Source organism: Microcaecilia unicolor, chromosome 12, assembly GCF_901765095.1.
Source record: "Microcaecilia unicolor chromosome 12, aMicUni1.1, whole genome shotgun sequence".
In the NCBI taxonomy this organism is placed as follows: Eukaryota; Metazoa; Chordata; class Amphibia; order Gymnophiona; family Siphonopidae; genus Microcaecilia; species Microcaecilia unicolor.
In genome coordinates, this window is record NC_044042.1 from 102,490,023 (window position 1) to 102,509,054 (window position 19,032).

The 19,032-nt window shown below is 42.1% G+C and overlaps 1 protein-coding gene across 2 annotated transcripts in view; it reads left to right on the forward strand.

Moving 5' to 3' along the window:
* Positions 1–19,032, forward strand: part of LOC115482281 (sodium channel protein type 4 subunit alpha-like) — a 295,820-nt gene that overhangs the window by 231,376 nt on the left and 45,412 nt on the right. For both annotated transcript variants that reach the window (XM_030221948.1, XM_030221947.1), the window contains 2 exons: positions 673–1,113; positions 14,174–14,294. In XM_030221948.1, coding sequence (XP_030077808.1) covers positions 673–1,113; positions 14,174–14,294 — 562 coding nt within the window. The remainder of the gene's footprint in view (positions 1–672; positions 1,114–14,173; positions 14,295–19,032) is intronic.

Genomic DNA, 19,032 nt, shown 5'->3' on the forward strand with positions numbered 1-19,032 from the left:
AGGGTGTACGAGATGATTAAAGAGTCAAAATAAGATGGACTGCCAAGGTGTAGTGTCCTGTGGGTGAGGAACAGAACTTTAAACTTTATACGAAATGCAATGGGAAGTCAATGCTGTGTTCTGCAAGGTTTGTAGATGAAGCTGGGATTGTGGAAGGCCGGCATAGACAAGTATTACAGTAATCTAAATGGGAAATAATAAAGACATGAGTTAGAATGTGTAAAGAGGCAAAATCCAAAATGTGCTTGATGAAGCGTAAGCGATGTATCAAAAAAAAAAAAAAACAACCCTTTCTTTACAACTTGGGAGACCTGTTTATCAGACAAAATTTTGGTGTCTGTAATAACACTGAAGTATTGAAAAGAATCTACTGGAGTAATGGATAGGTTGAAAAGTGAAAGTGGGCCTGTTGCATGCAGTAGTTTTAGAAGGGTTAAGAATTTCTGTAACTTTGGTCCTGATACATAAAAAATTAATCGATCTTCTTCCAACCTAATCAGTCGAAAGGAAGGAACATCTAGTAAATGAGCAGATGAAGAATGTAATGCTCGTGAGGGCTAATGAATGTGTAGACTGGCAGAAATAATTGATCAGATAGCATTTATTAACATCTTAAATACAAGTAACAATTGGATAGGTTTAATGGTCTCTGTTCTCTTCTTTAACTCCTAGGTGCTGAATCTTTTTCTCGCCCTGCTCCTGAGCTCCTTCAGTGCTGACAACCTGTCTGCCTCTGATGACGATGGGGAGATGAACAACCTGCAAATCGCTATTGGTAGGATCACGCGAGCCATCGACTTCGTGAAGGCTACCATCATGAAATTGTTCCACCGACAGCCCAAAGACAAAGAGGATCTGGACAAAACGGACAACCTCATGCTGAACCATGTGAACTTGTGGCAGGACTCCGGGTCGAATTATGCATTCGTTGACGGTGTGTTTGGTAAAAAGGAATTCCTCATGGATGAACTTGACCACCTGAATTTTATCCACAACCATGACGTGACAATCCAGGTTCCTATTGCATCTGAGGAATCTGATCTAGAAAATCCAGAAGAGGAGGAAACAAGCACTCAGTCAGAGACGGAAGTTGAAGAGGCCAAGGAAATCAAGGTGAGATATGCCATGTAAAGGAGACTTTCAAGATCCCATAACGTATTTTTCATAATATTCAACATGGTGTGTTACACTAGAAGAGTTTTGAAAGTTATCTTACTGCATTAGTCCATTTAAATGTGTAGAAATAGAGGTCAGTGGGAAATGTGTAGATGGAAACTTTGCTTTGGATTAACAAAGTGTCTAGTTTTTGAAAGGTAAAGCCCAACTATGGGAGGATGAGCTAAAGAAGCTGTAGTCAGTGTGTACAAGTAAACTGTAGGCTGAGTTACAATAGCAAACGTATAAACATTTTGAGAAAGGAAGAAGGGAGAAGGACCTGGAAGTCCTTTCAGCTTTTGTCTTTCTTGGGGGCCTCTTTATTTTATTTGATATAGAAAAGAGGTCAGGGAGTGCAACAAACAGCTGAGTTTGCTGTTATGGGAAGCATATATTGAATCCCTCTCTGTTTCAGTGTTTAATCATTTTCAATTTTGATGCCATTTGTTCTTGGGTAATTTAGCAGGTCTTCTTTTAGTCTCCTGGTCAGACAGTGATTGATGAAATGGACCAGTATATACAAAAAAAGTCTGTCCTTTCACTCCCCCCTCCCTATATGCACATACATGTGTCTGTTCATTCTACTTGGAGTATAGAATTTTGCTTTTCTCTAAAGTTTCTAGCTTGTTTGTCTAGTGTAGCATCTGCTTTTTAAACATTACCAGCACTGGATAATGTTGATCTCATTGACAGAACACTGTATGAGATTCTTCTAGGTGGATTGTCTTCTCTACGAGTGTAATATGGAAGGGGAGAAAGGCAGAGATTTGAGCATGAAACCATATTGCAAACCATGACAAAAGACGTTTACTGTTACTCAGATGGAAAGCTGAATGCCACAAGTTGACAGCGACACCTGCAAAAATTAAAGAAATAAAAACCCTGGCCCGGAATGGGTGATTAGCCTTGCCTGTTAGGGTATGTACTCTCAGCAGTGGCATGCGTTCTGAAGAAGCAATGCCTGCGATGTCTGTTTTTAGGAACGAGGCCAGGCAGAGAGCCAAGAAACTGCTGCTGTTACATCTTACGAAAGGACCTTCTTTCCTTGCCTCCCTATTGGGGTGGGGGTGGGGGTGGGGGGGTGGAGGGGGGGGTGGGGGTGGGGAGGGGAGGGAAGGCCTCTTCAAAATACATACCACCACATCTCGAGATCTTATTTAGGCCCCTTCATATTTGCCCATAATTAAATACCACAATGTGAACACAATTAACTTTCTCCAAAATTTATTTTTATTATGTAGGAGCCATCATCTCAACCGCCAGCTAAATACCACAACATGAAAAAAACACAGATAGCTTAATTTGTACAATCATCACTCCACAACCGCAACTAGTCTCGTACAAGTAGTACAGCCGCACAGGATGCAAATATGAGGGATGCGAAACTTGCTCCCAGCTCAGCGTCTCTTCTCATCAGTGGTGATGAGGCGCCAGTAAGCAAGTTGCTCATAACACAACTGTAGCTCATTACAGTCCTGGCCTCTACTCCTAACCTTCTCCCTCCATAACCTTCTCCCTCTCAGCAGAACTTTTACTGACCGATATTCAGCCTGCAGAGGGATGCAGCGTCGGAGTCGTGAACTGACCCCGGCATGTGTGGCTTCCAGCATTGAATATCCAGATATCAGCGGTCACTGGGCATCGGATGGTATTCATCCTAGAGTACTGATAGAACTGAAAAATGAGCTTGCGGAGCTACTGCTAGTGATATGCAATTTATCCTTAAACTTGAGCGTGGTACCGGAAGATTGGAGGGTGGCAATGAAACACTGATTTTTTAAAAGGGTTCCAGTGGAGATCCGGGAAATTATAGATCGGTGAGTCTGACGTCGGTGCCAGCGAAAATGGTATAGGTTATTATTAAAAAACAAAATACAGAGCACATCCGAGGACATGATTACTGAGACCAAGTCAGCACGGCTTTTGTGTGGGGAAATCTTGCCAGACCAATTTACTTCAATTCTTTGAAGGAGTAAACAAACATGTGGACCAAAGGGGAGCCGGTTGATATTGTGTATCTGGATTTTCAAAAGGCGTTTGACAAGGTACCTCATGAAAGGCTACAGAGGAAATTGGAAGGATAGGAGGAAATGTCCTAAAAACTGGTTGAAGGATAGGAAACAGAGAGTGGGGTTAAATGGGCAGTATTCACATTGAAGAAGGGTAGTTAGTGGGGTTTCCTCAGGGGTTTATGCTAGGACCACTGCTTTTTAATATATTTATAAATGATTTAGAGATGGAGTAACTAGCGAGGTAAATAAAATTTGCTGATGACACAAAGTTATTCAAAGTCGTTAACTCGCGACAGGATTGTGAAAAAATTACAAGAGGACCTTACGAGACTGGGAGACTGGGTGGCTAAATGGCAGATAACGTTTAATGTGAGCAAATGCAAGGTGATTCATGTGGGAAAAAAGAACCTGAATTATAGTTACGTCATGCAAGGTTCCACGTTAGGAGTTACGGACCAAAAAAGGGATCTGGGTGTCGTCGTCGATAATACACTGAAACCTTTTGCTCAGTGTGCTGCTGCGGCTAGGAAAGCGAATAGAATGTTGGGTATTATTAGGAAAGGTATGGAAAACAGGTGTGAGGATGTTATAATACCGTTGTATCGCTCCATGGTGCGACCGCACCTTGAGTATTGTGTTCAATTCTGGTCGCTGCATCTCAAGAAAGATATAGTAGAATTGGAAAAGGTGCAGCGAAGGCCGACTAAAATGATAGCGGGTATGGGACGACTTCTCTATGAAGAAAGACTAAGGAGGCTAAGGCTTTTCAGCTTGGAGAAGAGAAGGCTGAGGGGGGACATGATAGAGGTATATAAATAATGAGTGGAATGGAACAGGTGGATGTGAAGCGTCTGTTCACGCTTTCCAAAAATACTAGAACTAGGGGGCATGCGATGAAACTACAGGGTAGTAATTTAAAACAAATCGGAGAAAATATTTCTTCACCCAACGCATAATTAAACTCTGGAATTCGTTGCCGGAGAACGTGGTGAAGGCGGTTAGCTTGGCAGAGTTTAAAAAGGGGTTAGACGGTTTTCCTAAAGGACAAGTCTATAAATCACTACTAAATGGACTTGGGAAAAATCCACAATTCCAGGAATAACATGTATAGAATGTTTGTACATTTGGGAAGCTTGCCAGGTGCCCTTGGCCTGGATTGGCTGCTGTCGTGGACAGGATGCTGGGCTCGTATGGACCCTTGGTCTTTTCCCAGTGTGGCATTACTTATGTACGAATTTCCCTGTCTGTAGAAAACTGTGTGTGTAAGTACTTTTGTATTCACTGGACCCACTGGCTCCTGACCTTCTGGGGGGGGGGGGGGGGGGGGGGGGGGTTCAATCTTGTCCCCTTTATAATTCAGTTTCAAAGATTTTACTTATGTCTTCTTTGTGTCCCAGTTTCTAAGGATAAGAACTGGACGGACTAGAAAGGCAGAAAGGAAGGGATACAGAGACATTCTTTTTTGGGGGGGGATGACTGGGAGTCAAAAAGGGCAACAGTATATAGTTGGAAAAGACAGCCAGGAAGAAGCTTGATTGAAAAAGCTGAAAAAGAGAAGAACTGGGTTAATGAGACACCCAGAGGAGACTAAGGATAAAAGAAGTAGCCAAGAGGAGAGCAAGAGGCTGCAAGAGAGAGGGGATAGGCCTAAAAGGAGAGTGATCAGGGCAAGAGAGACACTCAGGAAGATGGATCAGCGAAATGGAGACAGAAAGTGAGAGGAGTCAGACTAAGAGAGACAGCAAATGAAGAGGGATCTGATGAAAAGAGACCGCAAATGAGAGGGACCGGGTAAGAGAGAGCAAGGAAGAGGAATCAAGAATAATAGAGACAGCAATTGAGAGTGATCAGGAATAAGAGAGACAGCAAATGAGACAGATCAGGCTAAGAGAGAGCAAATGAGAGGAACAGGACAAGAGAGAGCAGGAAGAGGAATCAAGAATAATAGAGACAGCAATTGAGAGTGATCAGGAATAAGAGAGACAGCAAATAGACAGATCAGGCTAAGAGAGAGCAAATGAGAGGGACAGGACAAGAGAGAGCAAGGAGAGGAATCAAGAATAATAGAGACAGCAATGAAGAGTGATCCGGGTAAGACAGACAGGAAATGAGAGAGCTTAGGTGTAAGAGATATAGCAAGGGAGTGATTAGAAGTAGGAAATGAGCAGGGAGAAGGATTGGGTAAAGAAGGGATTGGGTGTCAGAGAATATAAAACACTGGAAGCACAAGTCTCTGAACCTAAGCCATTGTCCATCTCAAGGACTAAAGCAGTAACACAAGCCAAAATATTAGTTGCCAGGAAGTGAACCTGCAGCTTGCTGGCGTCTTGTGTGCTAATCATAGCAGTGGTATTTGCAAACCCAAAGTCAAGCAGAGAAAGGAAGAGAAAGGCAGCTGTAGGCAACAAGTTAATTAATGCTGTGTATGATGTTGACAGAACAGCGTACAGTGTTCTTAGGATATGAGCACACAAAGCTGGGAGATTGAATTCGGATGACTTGTTACATAAAATATCACTTGGCCATTGGCTGATGGTGTCCACCAGCAAACCATTCTGAAAGCTGCAATTTATGTGTTGTTATAATTTCTCCAGAATGTATTCCCCTTTAATTATTATTTTTGATACAGACATCTTCACCCACCCCACCTCCATATCCGTCTCTAGGGTCCCTGAAGCTTGGCACACTCATTCAGGAGGAACAATTGGTGCTGTAAAACCAGCCAGTTAACATGATTCTATAAACTAGGCCTAAAGTTAGGCATAGTTTATACAATACACTAAAATTAGGCCACCTAAAACCAGGCCTAAAAACCTGCACCTGATTGGATGTATTCTATAATAGTGCATATAGTTTTTTGAAACACACCCAATCCCGCCCATTCCATCGCCCATAGCCACACCCCCTTTTCACTATGTAGGAGAGATTTACACACACCGCATTATAGAATACACCCTAGAAGTTGTGTGCATAAATTTTAATGCCCTGAGAACCATTGAACGAAATAACTAACTTTCGCAAATCTTTGAAGACACATCTCTTCAATAAGGCCTACAAAGAGAACCCATAGCCTTACAAAACTACCTCACCAACCCACCCAGTTATTAAAATCCACCATCTATACTATCCTGCCCAACACCTTCCTTCTCTCTTCCCTTTCTTAATCTCTGTATATTACTAATTGTATCTGATATCCTGGAAATGACTATGTCATAACAAAACTCTGTAAGCCACATTGAGCCTGCAAATAGGTGGGAAAATGTGGGATACAAATGTCAATAAATAAATAATTCAAGCCGATTATTTATTTGGTTATATTGGTTAAGTACCAATTATCAGCACTGATTGACCTGTTAATCAATTAGCTGTGTGGTGCAGTTTGGCTCATCTTAGGCACCATATATACTGAGGGAACATAAAAGTATAATTAGATTCTTAATGTGATTTGTTTATTTTATTCTCTGCACATTACATTATTGCCAGTGTATTTTATATTCTTGTATTACTGTATGTACGTTTTATTGTTAAACACCTAGTACTTTGGATAGAGTGGGCTATAATTTTTTAAAAAATAAATGAGATGAACATTTTCTTCAAATTGTATTAAGTGTACCATGCTTTGGGTGATAGAGTAAGGTGTTATCATATAAATGATACACAGAGCACAGTGTTTCAACAAAAAATAAATCAGTTTCTTCAGTTCAAATGATGCGACATAATATACATTTTGTAGCAGATGAATCCACATTTTCAAAAGGCAATTTTACGAGTATGCTGTTTTATAATAGAAGCATAGAAAATGACGTCAGATAAAGACCAGTCTGCCCATCCATATAGATACTATCCTTTCCTTTCCCTTCGAGATCCTATGTGTTTGTCCCATGCTTTCTCAAATTCACATACAGTCTCATCTCCAGGACCTCCACACATCCATCACTTCACCCTGTACGTCCTCATTCCAGAATTGCTTTCAGTTGAAGGGGACTTAACTCATAGAGATATTTAAATGTCTCGATCATATCCCCCCTCTGCCATCTCTCTTCCAAAGTCTACATATTGAGATCTTTAAGTCTATCCCCATATGATTTATGAAGACCACTGACAATTTTAGTAGCTGTCCTCTGAACCGACTTTAAAATAGAATAGAATAGTATCCAGAATTGTACACAATACTCTAAATGAGGTCTATTATTATTATTATCATTTGTATAGCGCTACCAGACGACACAGAGAGACAGTCCCTGCTCAATAGAGCTTACAATCTAAAATAATACAGACAGACAAGACAATTAAGGGCGATGGAAGTACTGGGTGAGAAGGAACAAGGGTTGGGGGAGGCAAATGAGTAGTGGCTAGGAGCCAAAAGCAGCAGTGAAAAGGTGGGTTTTCAGAATAGATTTGAAAAACAGGTAGAAATGGAGCTAGACGTACAGGCTCAGGGAAGTTTATTCCAGTATAAGGTGCCGTGAGAGAAAAGGAACGAAGCCTGGAGTTAGCAGTGGAGGAGAAGGGGGACAACAAGAGAGATTTGTCCAGTGAGTGGAGTTCACGGGGAGGAATGTAGGGAGAGATGAGAGTGGAGAAGTAATGGGGGGGCTGCAGAATGGATGCATTTAAAGGTCAGCAAGAGAAGTTTGAACCGTACGCGGAAGTGGACAGGGAGCCAGTGAAGTAACTTGAGGAGTGGGCTAGTGTGGGTATATACGATTTTGGCGGAAAATAAGTCGTGCTGCAGAATTTTGCACAGACTGGAGAGGAGAGAGATGGCTGAGCAGAAGACCAGTGAGAAGTGAATTGCAATAATCTAAGCGAGAGGTGACAAGGGTGTGGATAAGGGTTTTGGCAGTGTATTCAGAAAGGAAGGGGCGAATTTTGGCTAATGTTGTAGATAAAGAAATGACAGGTTTGGGCGATCTGTTGAATGTGTGCAGAGAAGGAGAGAGAGGAATGAAAGATGATACCAAGATTATGAGCCGAGGAGACAGGGAGGATGTGAGAGCCATTAACAGAGATAGAGAAAGGGGGAAGAGGGGAGGTGGGTTTAGGGGGAAAATGAGAAGTTCAGTTTTAGTCATGTTTAGCTTCAGATGGCGTTGAGACATCCAAGCAGCAATGTCAGACAAGCAGGATGAAATTTTGTCCTGGATTAAGGTTGAGATTCAGGGGTGGAGATGTACATCTGAGAATCGTCTAAGTAAAGATGGTATTGAAAGCCGTGGGATGAAATCAGGGTACCAAGGGAAGAGGTATAGATGGAGGAAGAGGAGGGGTCCAAGGACAGAACCCTGAGGCACACCAACTGAAAGCGGGATGGAAGTTGAAGAGGAACCGGCCAGAGTGACACTGAAGAGTGCGAAGTGAGAGGTAGGAGGAGAAATCATGAAAGAACAGGACCCTGGAATCCAATCGAGGTCTCACCAGAGTCTTATACAGGGGCATCATCACCTCCTTTTTCCTACTGGTCATTCTCCCTATGCCCCAAGCATCCTTCTGGCTCTTTGCCATCGTCTGTCCTACCAGTTCGGGCACCATATGATCATCTTCAAGTCCCGCTCTTCTTTCATGCACAGAAGTAGTTCAACACCCCTTACACTGTACCACTCCTTTGGGACTTTCAGTCAAAAAGGTATAACTCTGCATTTTTTAGCAATAAATTCTTAGCCACCAAATTCTAAACCATTCTTCAACCTTCACTAGATACCTCCTTATGTTATTCACACTAGCAGGAAACGTCTAATGTTGCAGATTTTGGTGTCATATGCAAAGAGGAGCAGAGACAGCTCATTTCACGCTGTATTTCAAGTTGCTTGATAGAGGTCTTTTAAAGACCATATTACCTCATCTGCTTGTACCAACATTTATTGACCTTCTGATGGTTTTACATATTTTATATAAAGAATCTTGAAGCAGGTTTACTGCCGAAACACAGTGCTGTGTCGAATCTTCACCAATAAACGCTTTACCATCATTTGAAGTCTCTTTGTTCATTTCTGGTCAGCTTGGTCTATTTCTCTAAGAGGAAAACCTTACCAGACAGCCCTTCTGTAATTTCACATAAAAATGTTTAAAAGACAGACCAAGAATCGAACCTTGCTGCACACCACTGGTAATATCCCTTTCTTCAGAGTGAGCTAATTTACTACTACTCTGTCACTTTCCATTCAACCATTTTCTAACCCAGTCAGTCACTTTAGAGCCCATACTGAGGGCACTCAGTTTATTTATGAGTCTCCTATGTTGAACTGTGTCAAAGGCTCTCTCTTGATCCAACTCTCTGGTCACTCAAACAAATTAATCAGATTTGTGTGACAAGACCTTCCTCTAGTAAATCCATGCTGCCTCAGGTCCTGCAATCCTTTGGGTTCCAGAAAACTCATTATCCTCTGTTTTGGAAGCATTTCCATTAATTTACTCACTACAGAGGTCAGACGAACCATCCTATAGTTCCCAACTTTTCTTGCTTCTGTCTTGTGGTAAGGGACCACATCCATCCTCCATCAGTGCTCCGGGATCACTCCTAATTCTAAAGAATCACTGAAAAGATCAGCCAGTGGAGCCATCAAAACTTTCCTATATTTCTTCAGCACCCTTGAATATATGTCATCTGGCCCCATCGCTTTGTGTTATCTTTGGTTTAGCTAGCTTGTAATGAACCCTGTCTTCTGAAAATTGTTCAAAGACTACCACACTTTCATTCCTCTTTGTGCTTGTCTTCTGCGGCTCTACTCCCGGCCCTTCATCTGTAAACACAGTACAGAAATATTTCTTAAGCAATTCTGTCTTATCGTTATCAGCTTCTACATAATACTTCCTCCTATCACTAACATATGTAAAAAAAAATGTCTTGTCTCCTCATTTTACTGTGTGGCTATTTTTTTTATTCTATTAGCATCTTTGCTTTCCAGATTACCAGCTTCTCTTTCAGAGGGAAGGATGGTAGAGAGGGGAGGGTTATAAGTCTAGAGAAGGGAGGCTATAAGAAGCAAGGTCTTCTTTTGAGGATACTTCCTGAAGAAAAAAGGAAAACATCTTACTCACACCCATACCCAAAGACGCAAAGAAAAATGCTAGTGAACTAACTAATTACAGACCAGTAGCATCTATTCCCTTAATAACCAAACTAACGGAAGGGTTGGTGACCAAGCAACTTACAAACTATCTAGATACATTTTCAATACTTCACGATTCCCAATCAGGATTTCGGTCTAACCACAGTACCGAAACAGTATTAGTAACTCTCATGGCTAAATTCAAACAAACGATAGCATCTGGTAAGAACATACTACTTCTAGAATTCAACATGTCAAGCGCTTTCGACATGGTTGACCACGGAATTTTATTACACATCCTTGAATACTTCGGAATCGGAGGCAACGTCCTCAATTGGTTCAAGGGATTCCTAACCACAAGATCATACCAAGTAACATCTAACTTGACTATTTCAGCCGCATGGGTACCTGAATGCGGAGTACCACAAGGATCCCCCCTCTCGCCGACCCTATTCAATTTAATGCTGATACCCCTGGCAAAATTACTATCAAATCAAAACCTTTATCCATACATTTATGCGGATGACGTAACGATCTACATCCCATTCAAATAAGACCTAAAAGAAATTTCCAATGACATCAACCAAAGTCTTGATATCATGAATTCCTGGGTGGACGCATTTCGGCTAAAACTCAACGCAGAAAAAACCCAATGCTTAATACTCACCTCCCAACATAACAAGAAAGAATTCACCCCCATTAATACACCAACCCTAAACCTTCCTGTCTCAGAAACCCTAAAAATTCTTGGCGCGACCATTGACCGACACCTAACACGCGAAAAACACAACCAAGAAGATGTTCCACTCAATGTGGAAATGAAAAAGAATACGACCTTTCTTCTCAAGGAGTGTTTTCCACAACCTGGTACAATCAATGGTGCTCAGTCATCTAGACTATTGCAATGCACTATATGCCGGATGCAAAGAACAAATAATCAAGAAACTCCAAACAGCCCAAAACACTGCAGCTAGACTTATATTCGGCAAACCAAAATTTGAAAGTGCTAAGCCCTTACGAGAAAAACTACACTGGCTCCCACTCAAGGAACATATCGCTTTCAAGGTATGCTCATTAGTTCACAAAATTATCCATGGGGATGCACCAGCTTACATGTCAGACCTGATCGACTTACCACCTAGGAATACCAAAAGATCATCCCGCACATTCCTTGATCTGCACTTGCCCAGCTGCAAAGGAATGAAATACAAACTAATGTATGCGTCAAACTTCACCTACCTGAGCACACAGCTATGGAATGCACTACCGCGCAGCTTGAAATCGGTCTACGAAAGAACGAACTTCCGCTCTTTACTGAAGACCCACCTCTTTAATAAAGCCTATCATAAAGATCAACCAATGTGAATATGTACAAATCGCCTATCTATATTTAGAATTGTCTCTTAATATCTGCTTGTACACTATTATTCTGTCTTATTATCATCATGCTGACCAAAACCCTGCAATACTAAATGTTTATTAACTAACATTCTTCCACTATTCATGATGTATTGTAAGCCACTTGAGCCTGCAAAGAGGTGGGATAAGGTGGGATACAAATGCAACAAATAAATAAAATTGTGTGTATTTTTCAACAAATGTTAATGGGACAGGAGATTTGAAACCTTGTATATGTTTTTTCTGCAGCGTTTATTGCTATTGCATTGTTCATACAATTGTTGAATTAGGTACTGACTAGTAATTGAGATGGGTGGAGTTTGTAGGTGAGACTTTTATATGTATGAAAATTGTATATCATAGCAATGTAAAGAGATTTTCCATTCCCTCTTTCCAGATTAACCCACAGTGCCTCTTGCTTATCCCATAAGTCCTGTAATTTTGTTGCCTTAATATGACCTTTAACATATAACACTATTTCCCCTCCCTTTCTTCTTACCCTGTCCTTCCTGAATAGATTTATAGTCCAGTATAACTCTATCCCAGTCATGGTTCTCCGTGTCCACGAGTAAATCCAAGTCAAACTCTTCCATCACAACCTCATTTCTCATTCTACAGGCACAGCTTTCCAGATGTTGTCCTTCTTTTCTGTTTCTATAGAGGTATTTAATGTTTTACTAACCTGAGGGCTTTTACTTACTTGGAACCTTTGTTAATTCATCCTACTACTACTACTACTTAACATTTCTAGAGCGCTACTAGGGTTACGCAGCACTGTACAAATTAACAAAGAAGGACGGTCCCTGTTCAAAGGAGCTTACAATCTAAAGAACGAAATGTCAAGTTGGGGCAGTCTAGATTTCCTGAGTAGAGGTGTAGTGGTTAGGTGCCGAAGGCGACATTGAAGAGGTGGGCTTTGAGCAATGATTTGAAGATGGGCAGGGAGGGGGCCTGGCGTATGGGTTCAGGGAGTCCATTCCATGCATGGGGTGAGGCGAGGCAGAAAGGGTGGAGCCTGGAGTTGGCGGTGGTGAAGAGTACTGAAAGGAGAGATTTGTCCTGAGAGCGGAGGTTACGGGTAGGAGCTTCAGCAGAGCCTGCCTGCCTCAGTGAGCACTGTGGTCGAAGAGGGGAGGGCAGGGGAGAGAGGAGAATCACAGCTTCAGGTAATTCATCCCCAATGATTCTGGTTTAAAGCTCTCTTCAATAGGTTTCCCATTCTGCTGTGGAAGACATTTTATCCCTTCTTTGATAGATGGACATCATCTCTGCTCAGTAACCCTTGGAAAATCATTCCATGGACCAGGATGTACTCCAAACTTTCAAAAGCAAGGCTCTTTCCTACAAGGGACCAATAGCCCTATCCAATTTGGGAATTCTTCATTGCTTAATCAAATTATATGTCATAGGGTCCTACTTCCAGTTCAGCTGCAAGTGGGGTACTTTCTTCCTCAAGCCTCTCTTCCTTGAATGGAACGTGGGCCTTAGCTCTTTACCTGGGTACTTTTTGAGCTTACTGTCATTGTTCTGTTTTCCATGTGAGACAATCGAACTATCCTTCCTTTTTATATTTATTTTTATTTATTTGTTACATTTGTATCCCACATTTTCCCACCTATTTGCAGGCTCAATGTGGCTTACATAGTGCCGGAGATGCATTCGCAGACTCCGGTGTGAATAAATACAAAGTGGTGTTGTGGTAATAAAAGTTCGTGTGGAGTAGTCAACGGAAGAGTTATGTTTACTTTTGTTGTGTTGCAGAGATAAGGCTATTAGGTTGGGTCGGTAGGGTAGGCCTTTTCAAACAGGTTGGTCTTTAGAGATTTCCGGAAATTTAGGTGGTCGTATGTTGTTTTCAAGGCTTTTGGTAATGCATTCCACAGTTGTGTACTTCTGTAGGAAAAGCTGGATGCGTAAGTTGATTTGTATTTGAGGTCTTTGCAGCTAGGGTAGTGCAGATTTAGATATGTTCGTGATGACTTAGATGTTTTTCTGGTTGGGAGGTCGATGTACCAGAAGCATGCTTATGTCTTTTTCTTGTGTGCTTTGATGTGTGTAGTTTTCTTTCTGGGCCCTGCTACCCTGCATTGCTTCTGTGCAGGAATTCATCCATTAGTCTACCCTTCACAGATCCCAATGTCAAGTCTACCTGAGGACTCAAGTGTGTTGATGAGGACATTGCATGATTTAGAAGACTATAAAGGAGCAAGATGGCTATGTTATTAGGTTTGTTATCCTTTCCAATCTCAAATAGCTGTACTGCCTTTGCAAAAAGAGTGGCTGGGGCCTGGAAAAGGTACGTTGCAGAATTTAAAAAAAACAAACAAACAAACAAACCTGGGAGACACCTAGCAGATCCATAGTTGCAGAGAAGCAAAATTAATGCCCAAGATCAGGTAGGGTCTGCACAGTTATAATAGTTAGGAAAGACAGCAGAAAATGGCAGGCTAGAAGGGTTTTGTGATCTTCGTGTACCATTCTATTCTCTATTTCTGATTATTCTTGCCCAGTTTCCATTGTAGTAATATATTTTGTTTTGCTCTTCCTTATTCATGATAGAAAGATGGCAATGGGAGCACTGAATGCAGTACAGTAGACTATAGGCCTGGTGAGGCGGAGCAGGAAGTAGTGGCTGAGGAGAATCAAGAAGACCAAGAGCCTGAGGATTGCTTCACAGAAGGTGAGGGGATGAATACAATCGCATGGGCCATCCCATGAGGTTTAGAGCATGGGGTAATCATTATCCAGCTTAAACAAAACAATAGGGGCAGGAGCACTGACTGTATTATGTGCATATTCAGTGCCAGTCATTATGGGCCCAATATTCAAAAAAAGCTGAGCTCCTAAATTTAGGTTCTTACTTAGGCCCCTAAATTTGCACCCTGTGTTCAGCCAGACTTAAGAACTTTAAGGTTTTTCATCTGAGAATTCATTTTAATTTAGGAGCTTAAAAGTTATGAGGTTGATATACAGTGGCATAGCCAGGAAATTTTTACAGGGGGTGCATCTCCACCTCCCTGTCTCTCCCCCCCCCCCCCATACTTTAAAATCCTCTCTGCTGCAGTCTTCACCCGGGCTACAGTGGTGGCACTCATAAGCAGCCTGCGGCCTGCACCAGGACTTCCTCCCTGAACCATCCCACCCTTCACAAACAGGAAGTTGCATCAGAAGGGGCAGGACAGTTTAGAGAAGAAGTTCCGCTGCTGCTGCCCAAGTGAAGACTGCAGCAGAGAGGATTTTAAGCTGGGGTAGGAGTCTGGGTCTGGCAGGGGGTGCGTAGCTTAAATATGTCACTGATGATTCAGTGGGAGTTAACCAGACAGGAGCAGCTCTTACCCAGTTAGTTCTTGCCGACAGTCATGGGTAATCAACCTAGCACTATCTGGCTAGTGCTAGGGTGGTTGAGGGGTGGAGCACAGATGGAGCCGGAAGTTATTCAGATACTGCTTATGTTCGGTGACTGTGCCCTGATAACTAAGGGTCTGATATTCAGCCGCTGGTGGTCAGCATCAGTACTGGCACTGAATTTGTGGGTTTCCAGAGCCAGCTGACACATGGTCGGTTAAATGCGATATTCAGCACTTAACCGGCTATGGTTTACAAGCAAGAAGCTAGGAATTCCTAGGAAAACACTTCATCAAAAAGAGGGCTCTAGGTTAGTTCTCACCGGACAGTTTCCACTTACCAATTCCCATCTGGAAAACTGCCACCCAGGATAATTCCCACTGCTCCAGGAAGGACAATTTCCACCCTTAACAATCATGAAGCATCACAGTCTGACATTTATTTGCTTCCCTTTCCTCTTCCAGATTGTTTGGGGGGGGGGCAATACCCTCCCCACACCTCCAAATTAAAATACTGTAAACCAAAATCCAAATTAATAAACAGCATAAAACATAATATATGTAAAATCTTACACAAAATATTACCAATAAGATCACACCATGCAACAACACTTCTCATAAAAAAATACAATGCAGAAGAAAAGAAAAACCCCAACAGAACACCTACTACTACTACTTATCATTTCTATAGTGCTAGTAGACGTTTGCAGCGCTGTACACTTGAACATAAAGAGACAGTCCCTGCTCGACAAAGCTTACAATCTAATTAGGACAGACAAACAGGACAAATAAGAGATAAGGGAATATTAAAGTGAGGATGATAAAATAAGGGTTCTGAACAAGTGAATAAGGGTTAAGAGTTAAAAGCAGCATCAAAAAGGTGGGCTTTTAGCTAATAAATGTTAATGATCATTACTGGAATGATAATGGTTTTTACCAAAATAGCTGGCAGCTGTCTGACCTTTGCTCTCTAGAATGCTGATAGAAGTTTTTTGGTTTTTTTTTGTTACATTTGTACCCCGCGCTTTCCCACTCATGGCAGGCTCAATGTGGGGGGCAATGGAGGGTTAAGTAACATAGTAACATAGTAAATGACGGCAGAAAAAGACCTGCATGGTCCATCCAGTCTGCCTACAAGATAAACTCATATGTGCTACTTTTTGTGTATACCTTACCTTGATTTGTACCTGTCCTTTTCAGGGCACAGACCGTGTAAGTCTGCCCAGCACTATCCCCGCCTCCCAACACCAGCCCCGCCTCCCACCACCGGCTCTGGCACAGACCGTATAAGTCTGCCCAGCACTATCCCCACCTCCCGCCACGGCTCTGCCACCCAATCTCAGCTAAGCTCCTTAGGATCCATTCCTTCTGAACAGGATTCCTTTATGTTTATCCCACGCATGTTTGAATTCTGTTACCGTTTTCATTTCCACCACTTGCCCAGAGTCACAAGGAGCTGCCTGTGCCGGGAATCGAACTCAGTTCCTCAGTTCCCCAGGACCAAAGTCCATCTAGACCATGTATCCAATCATGTACATTGTATACCTGCTGACTGACCTCATGACTTAATGCATTCCTTTAGTCAATAGCATGGAGCAGAGAGCTGGAAAGGGTTGAGACAATTTTAAGTATATGGCTTGACTGCAGGTGTAACCCTCTTCTCTCTCCCAGAGGCCTCAGTAAATAGATTTATTTACTGCAGAATTGTGTGAGTGTGTGTGTATGTATTTTTATATTGGTAAAGTGATTTTTGATTTCCCAGTAGAGAACAAAGGACTGAGGGGGTTTGTTGCTTTTAGAAAGGATCCTCACAAGCAGACACCAGTTAGGAGGCAGCCCACAGCCCACCTACACATCAAAAACAACCAAAACATGCCAGAAACAAATAGCTGGGGGGGGGGGGGGGGTGGGGGGGGGATTATTCAGGAGAGAATTGGTGGGTGGGAACTGTCCAGATGGCAACTAGTCTTGTACAAAAAAAGAGGTTGCTATTAATTATCCTTTACAATCTTCCAAACAAAGTAATTGCCTATTAACAGACATAATAATATGTTTTTTAGCATTTCTCTTTAACTGTTTTAATTCGATTCAGATCTCATAATCTGACCAGTTAAATCACTTTGAATATTGACCCCTATGTGGGCAAACAGGGCCACATGCACTGCAGTCAAATTTGTCTGGACAGGTCTCCGGTATTACATAAGTAATGCCACACTGGGAAAAGACCAAGGGTCCATCGAGCCCAGCATCCTGTCCACGACAGCGGCCAATTCAGGCCAAGGGCACCTGGCAAGCTTCCCAAACATACAAACATTCTATACATGTTATTCCTGGAATTGTGGATTTTTCCCAAGTCCATTTAGTAGCGGTTTATGGACTTGTCCTTTAGGAAACCGTCTAACCCCTTTATTAACTCTGCCAAGCTAACCGCCTCCACCACGTTCTCCGGCAACGAATTCCAGAGTTTAATTACGCGTTGGGTGAAGAAACTTTTTCTCCAATTTGTTTTAAATTTACTACACTGTAGTTTCATCGCATGCCCCCTAGTCCTAGTATTCTTGGAAAGCGTGAACAGACGCTTCACATCCACCTGTTCCACTCCACTCGTTATTTTATATACCTCTATCATGTCTCCCCTCAGCCGTCTCTTCTCCAAGCTGAAAAGCCCTAGCCTCCTTAGTCTTTCTTCATATGGAAGTCGTCCCATCCCCGTTATCATTTTAGTTGCCCTTCGCTGCACCTTTTCCAATTCTACTATATCTTTCTTGAGATAAGGCGACCAGAATTGAACACAATACTCAAGGTGCGGTCGCACCATGGAGCGATACAACGGTATTATAACATCCTCACACCTGTTTTCCATACCTTTCCTGATAATACCCAACATTCTATTCGCTTTCCTAGCCGCAGCAGCACACTGAGCAGAAGGTTTCAGTGTATTATCGACGATGACACCCAGATCCCTTTCTTGGTCAGTAACTACTAACGTGGAACCTTGCATGATGTAGCTATAATTTGGGTTCTTTTTTCCCACATGCATGACCTTGCACTTTCTCACATTAAACATCATCTGCCATTTAGCCGCCCAGTCTCCCAGTCTCGTAAGGTCCTTCTGTAATTTTTCACAATCTTGTAGCAAGTTAACGACTTTGAATAACTTTGTGTCATCAGCAAATTTAATTACCTTGCTAGTTACTCCCATCTCTAAATCATTTATAAATATATTAAAAAGCAGCTGTCCTAGCACTGACCCCTGAGGAACCCCACTAACTACCCTTCTCCATTGTGAATACTGCCCATTTAACCCCACTCTCTGTTTCCTATCCTTCAACCAGTTTTTAATCCACAATAGGAATTTTCCTCCTATCCTATGACGATGAGTATCAGCGGTACCTGGATAATTTCCATTCAATGCCAGTACCCGGAAATGGACTGACATGGAATATCCGGGTGTAATTCAGCCCTTGATAGTCAGCATTTAGAACACCCTGTCCTCCACGGACTGAATATTGACCAGTAAGTGTAAAAGTTTATTCCTGCCATTCCTTTGCCTAGATTTATGAGTTTATCAGCCTGGTGCTAAGCTCCTAAATTTAAGTTTAGTGAAATTTTGGGTATAATTTTAACCCTATTAAATTTTCAGAGAGGCCAGTTTAGGAGCAGAAATCCTTTGAATATTGTGCTCTACATCTATAAGAGTGCTGAATATTTATATCTTTATTCATTTCTCGCTGTTACCACCCTTCATTGCATTTCAGCAAAGCAATTTACACATTAACAAGTGAAAAGGAAAGGAACTGCAATATGAAACAAGAGAGAGAAAACAGCGGGCATGAGGTAGGGGGATAGCAGAGAAAGGGAGGTCCTCAGCCTCCTGGAAAGACACTGGCACCAGCTTTCAAATATTAGCCTCCACCAGATCTAAAAATCCAGTCAGGAGGTCCTATCCCAGGACAAAGAGAGTAATCATAATTTATCCTGTACGTAAGCGATAATTTAATATGGACATTTATATTCCACTTTACCAGTTGAGGTTCACGGCAGATTACATAATGGTTAGTCCAAAAACAAATT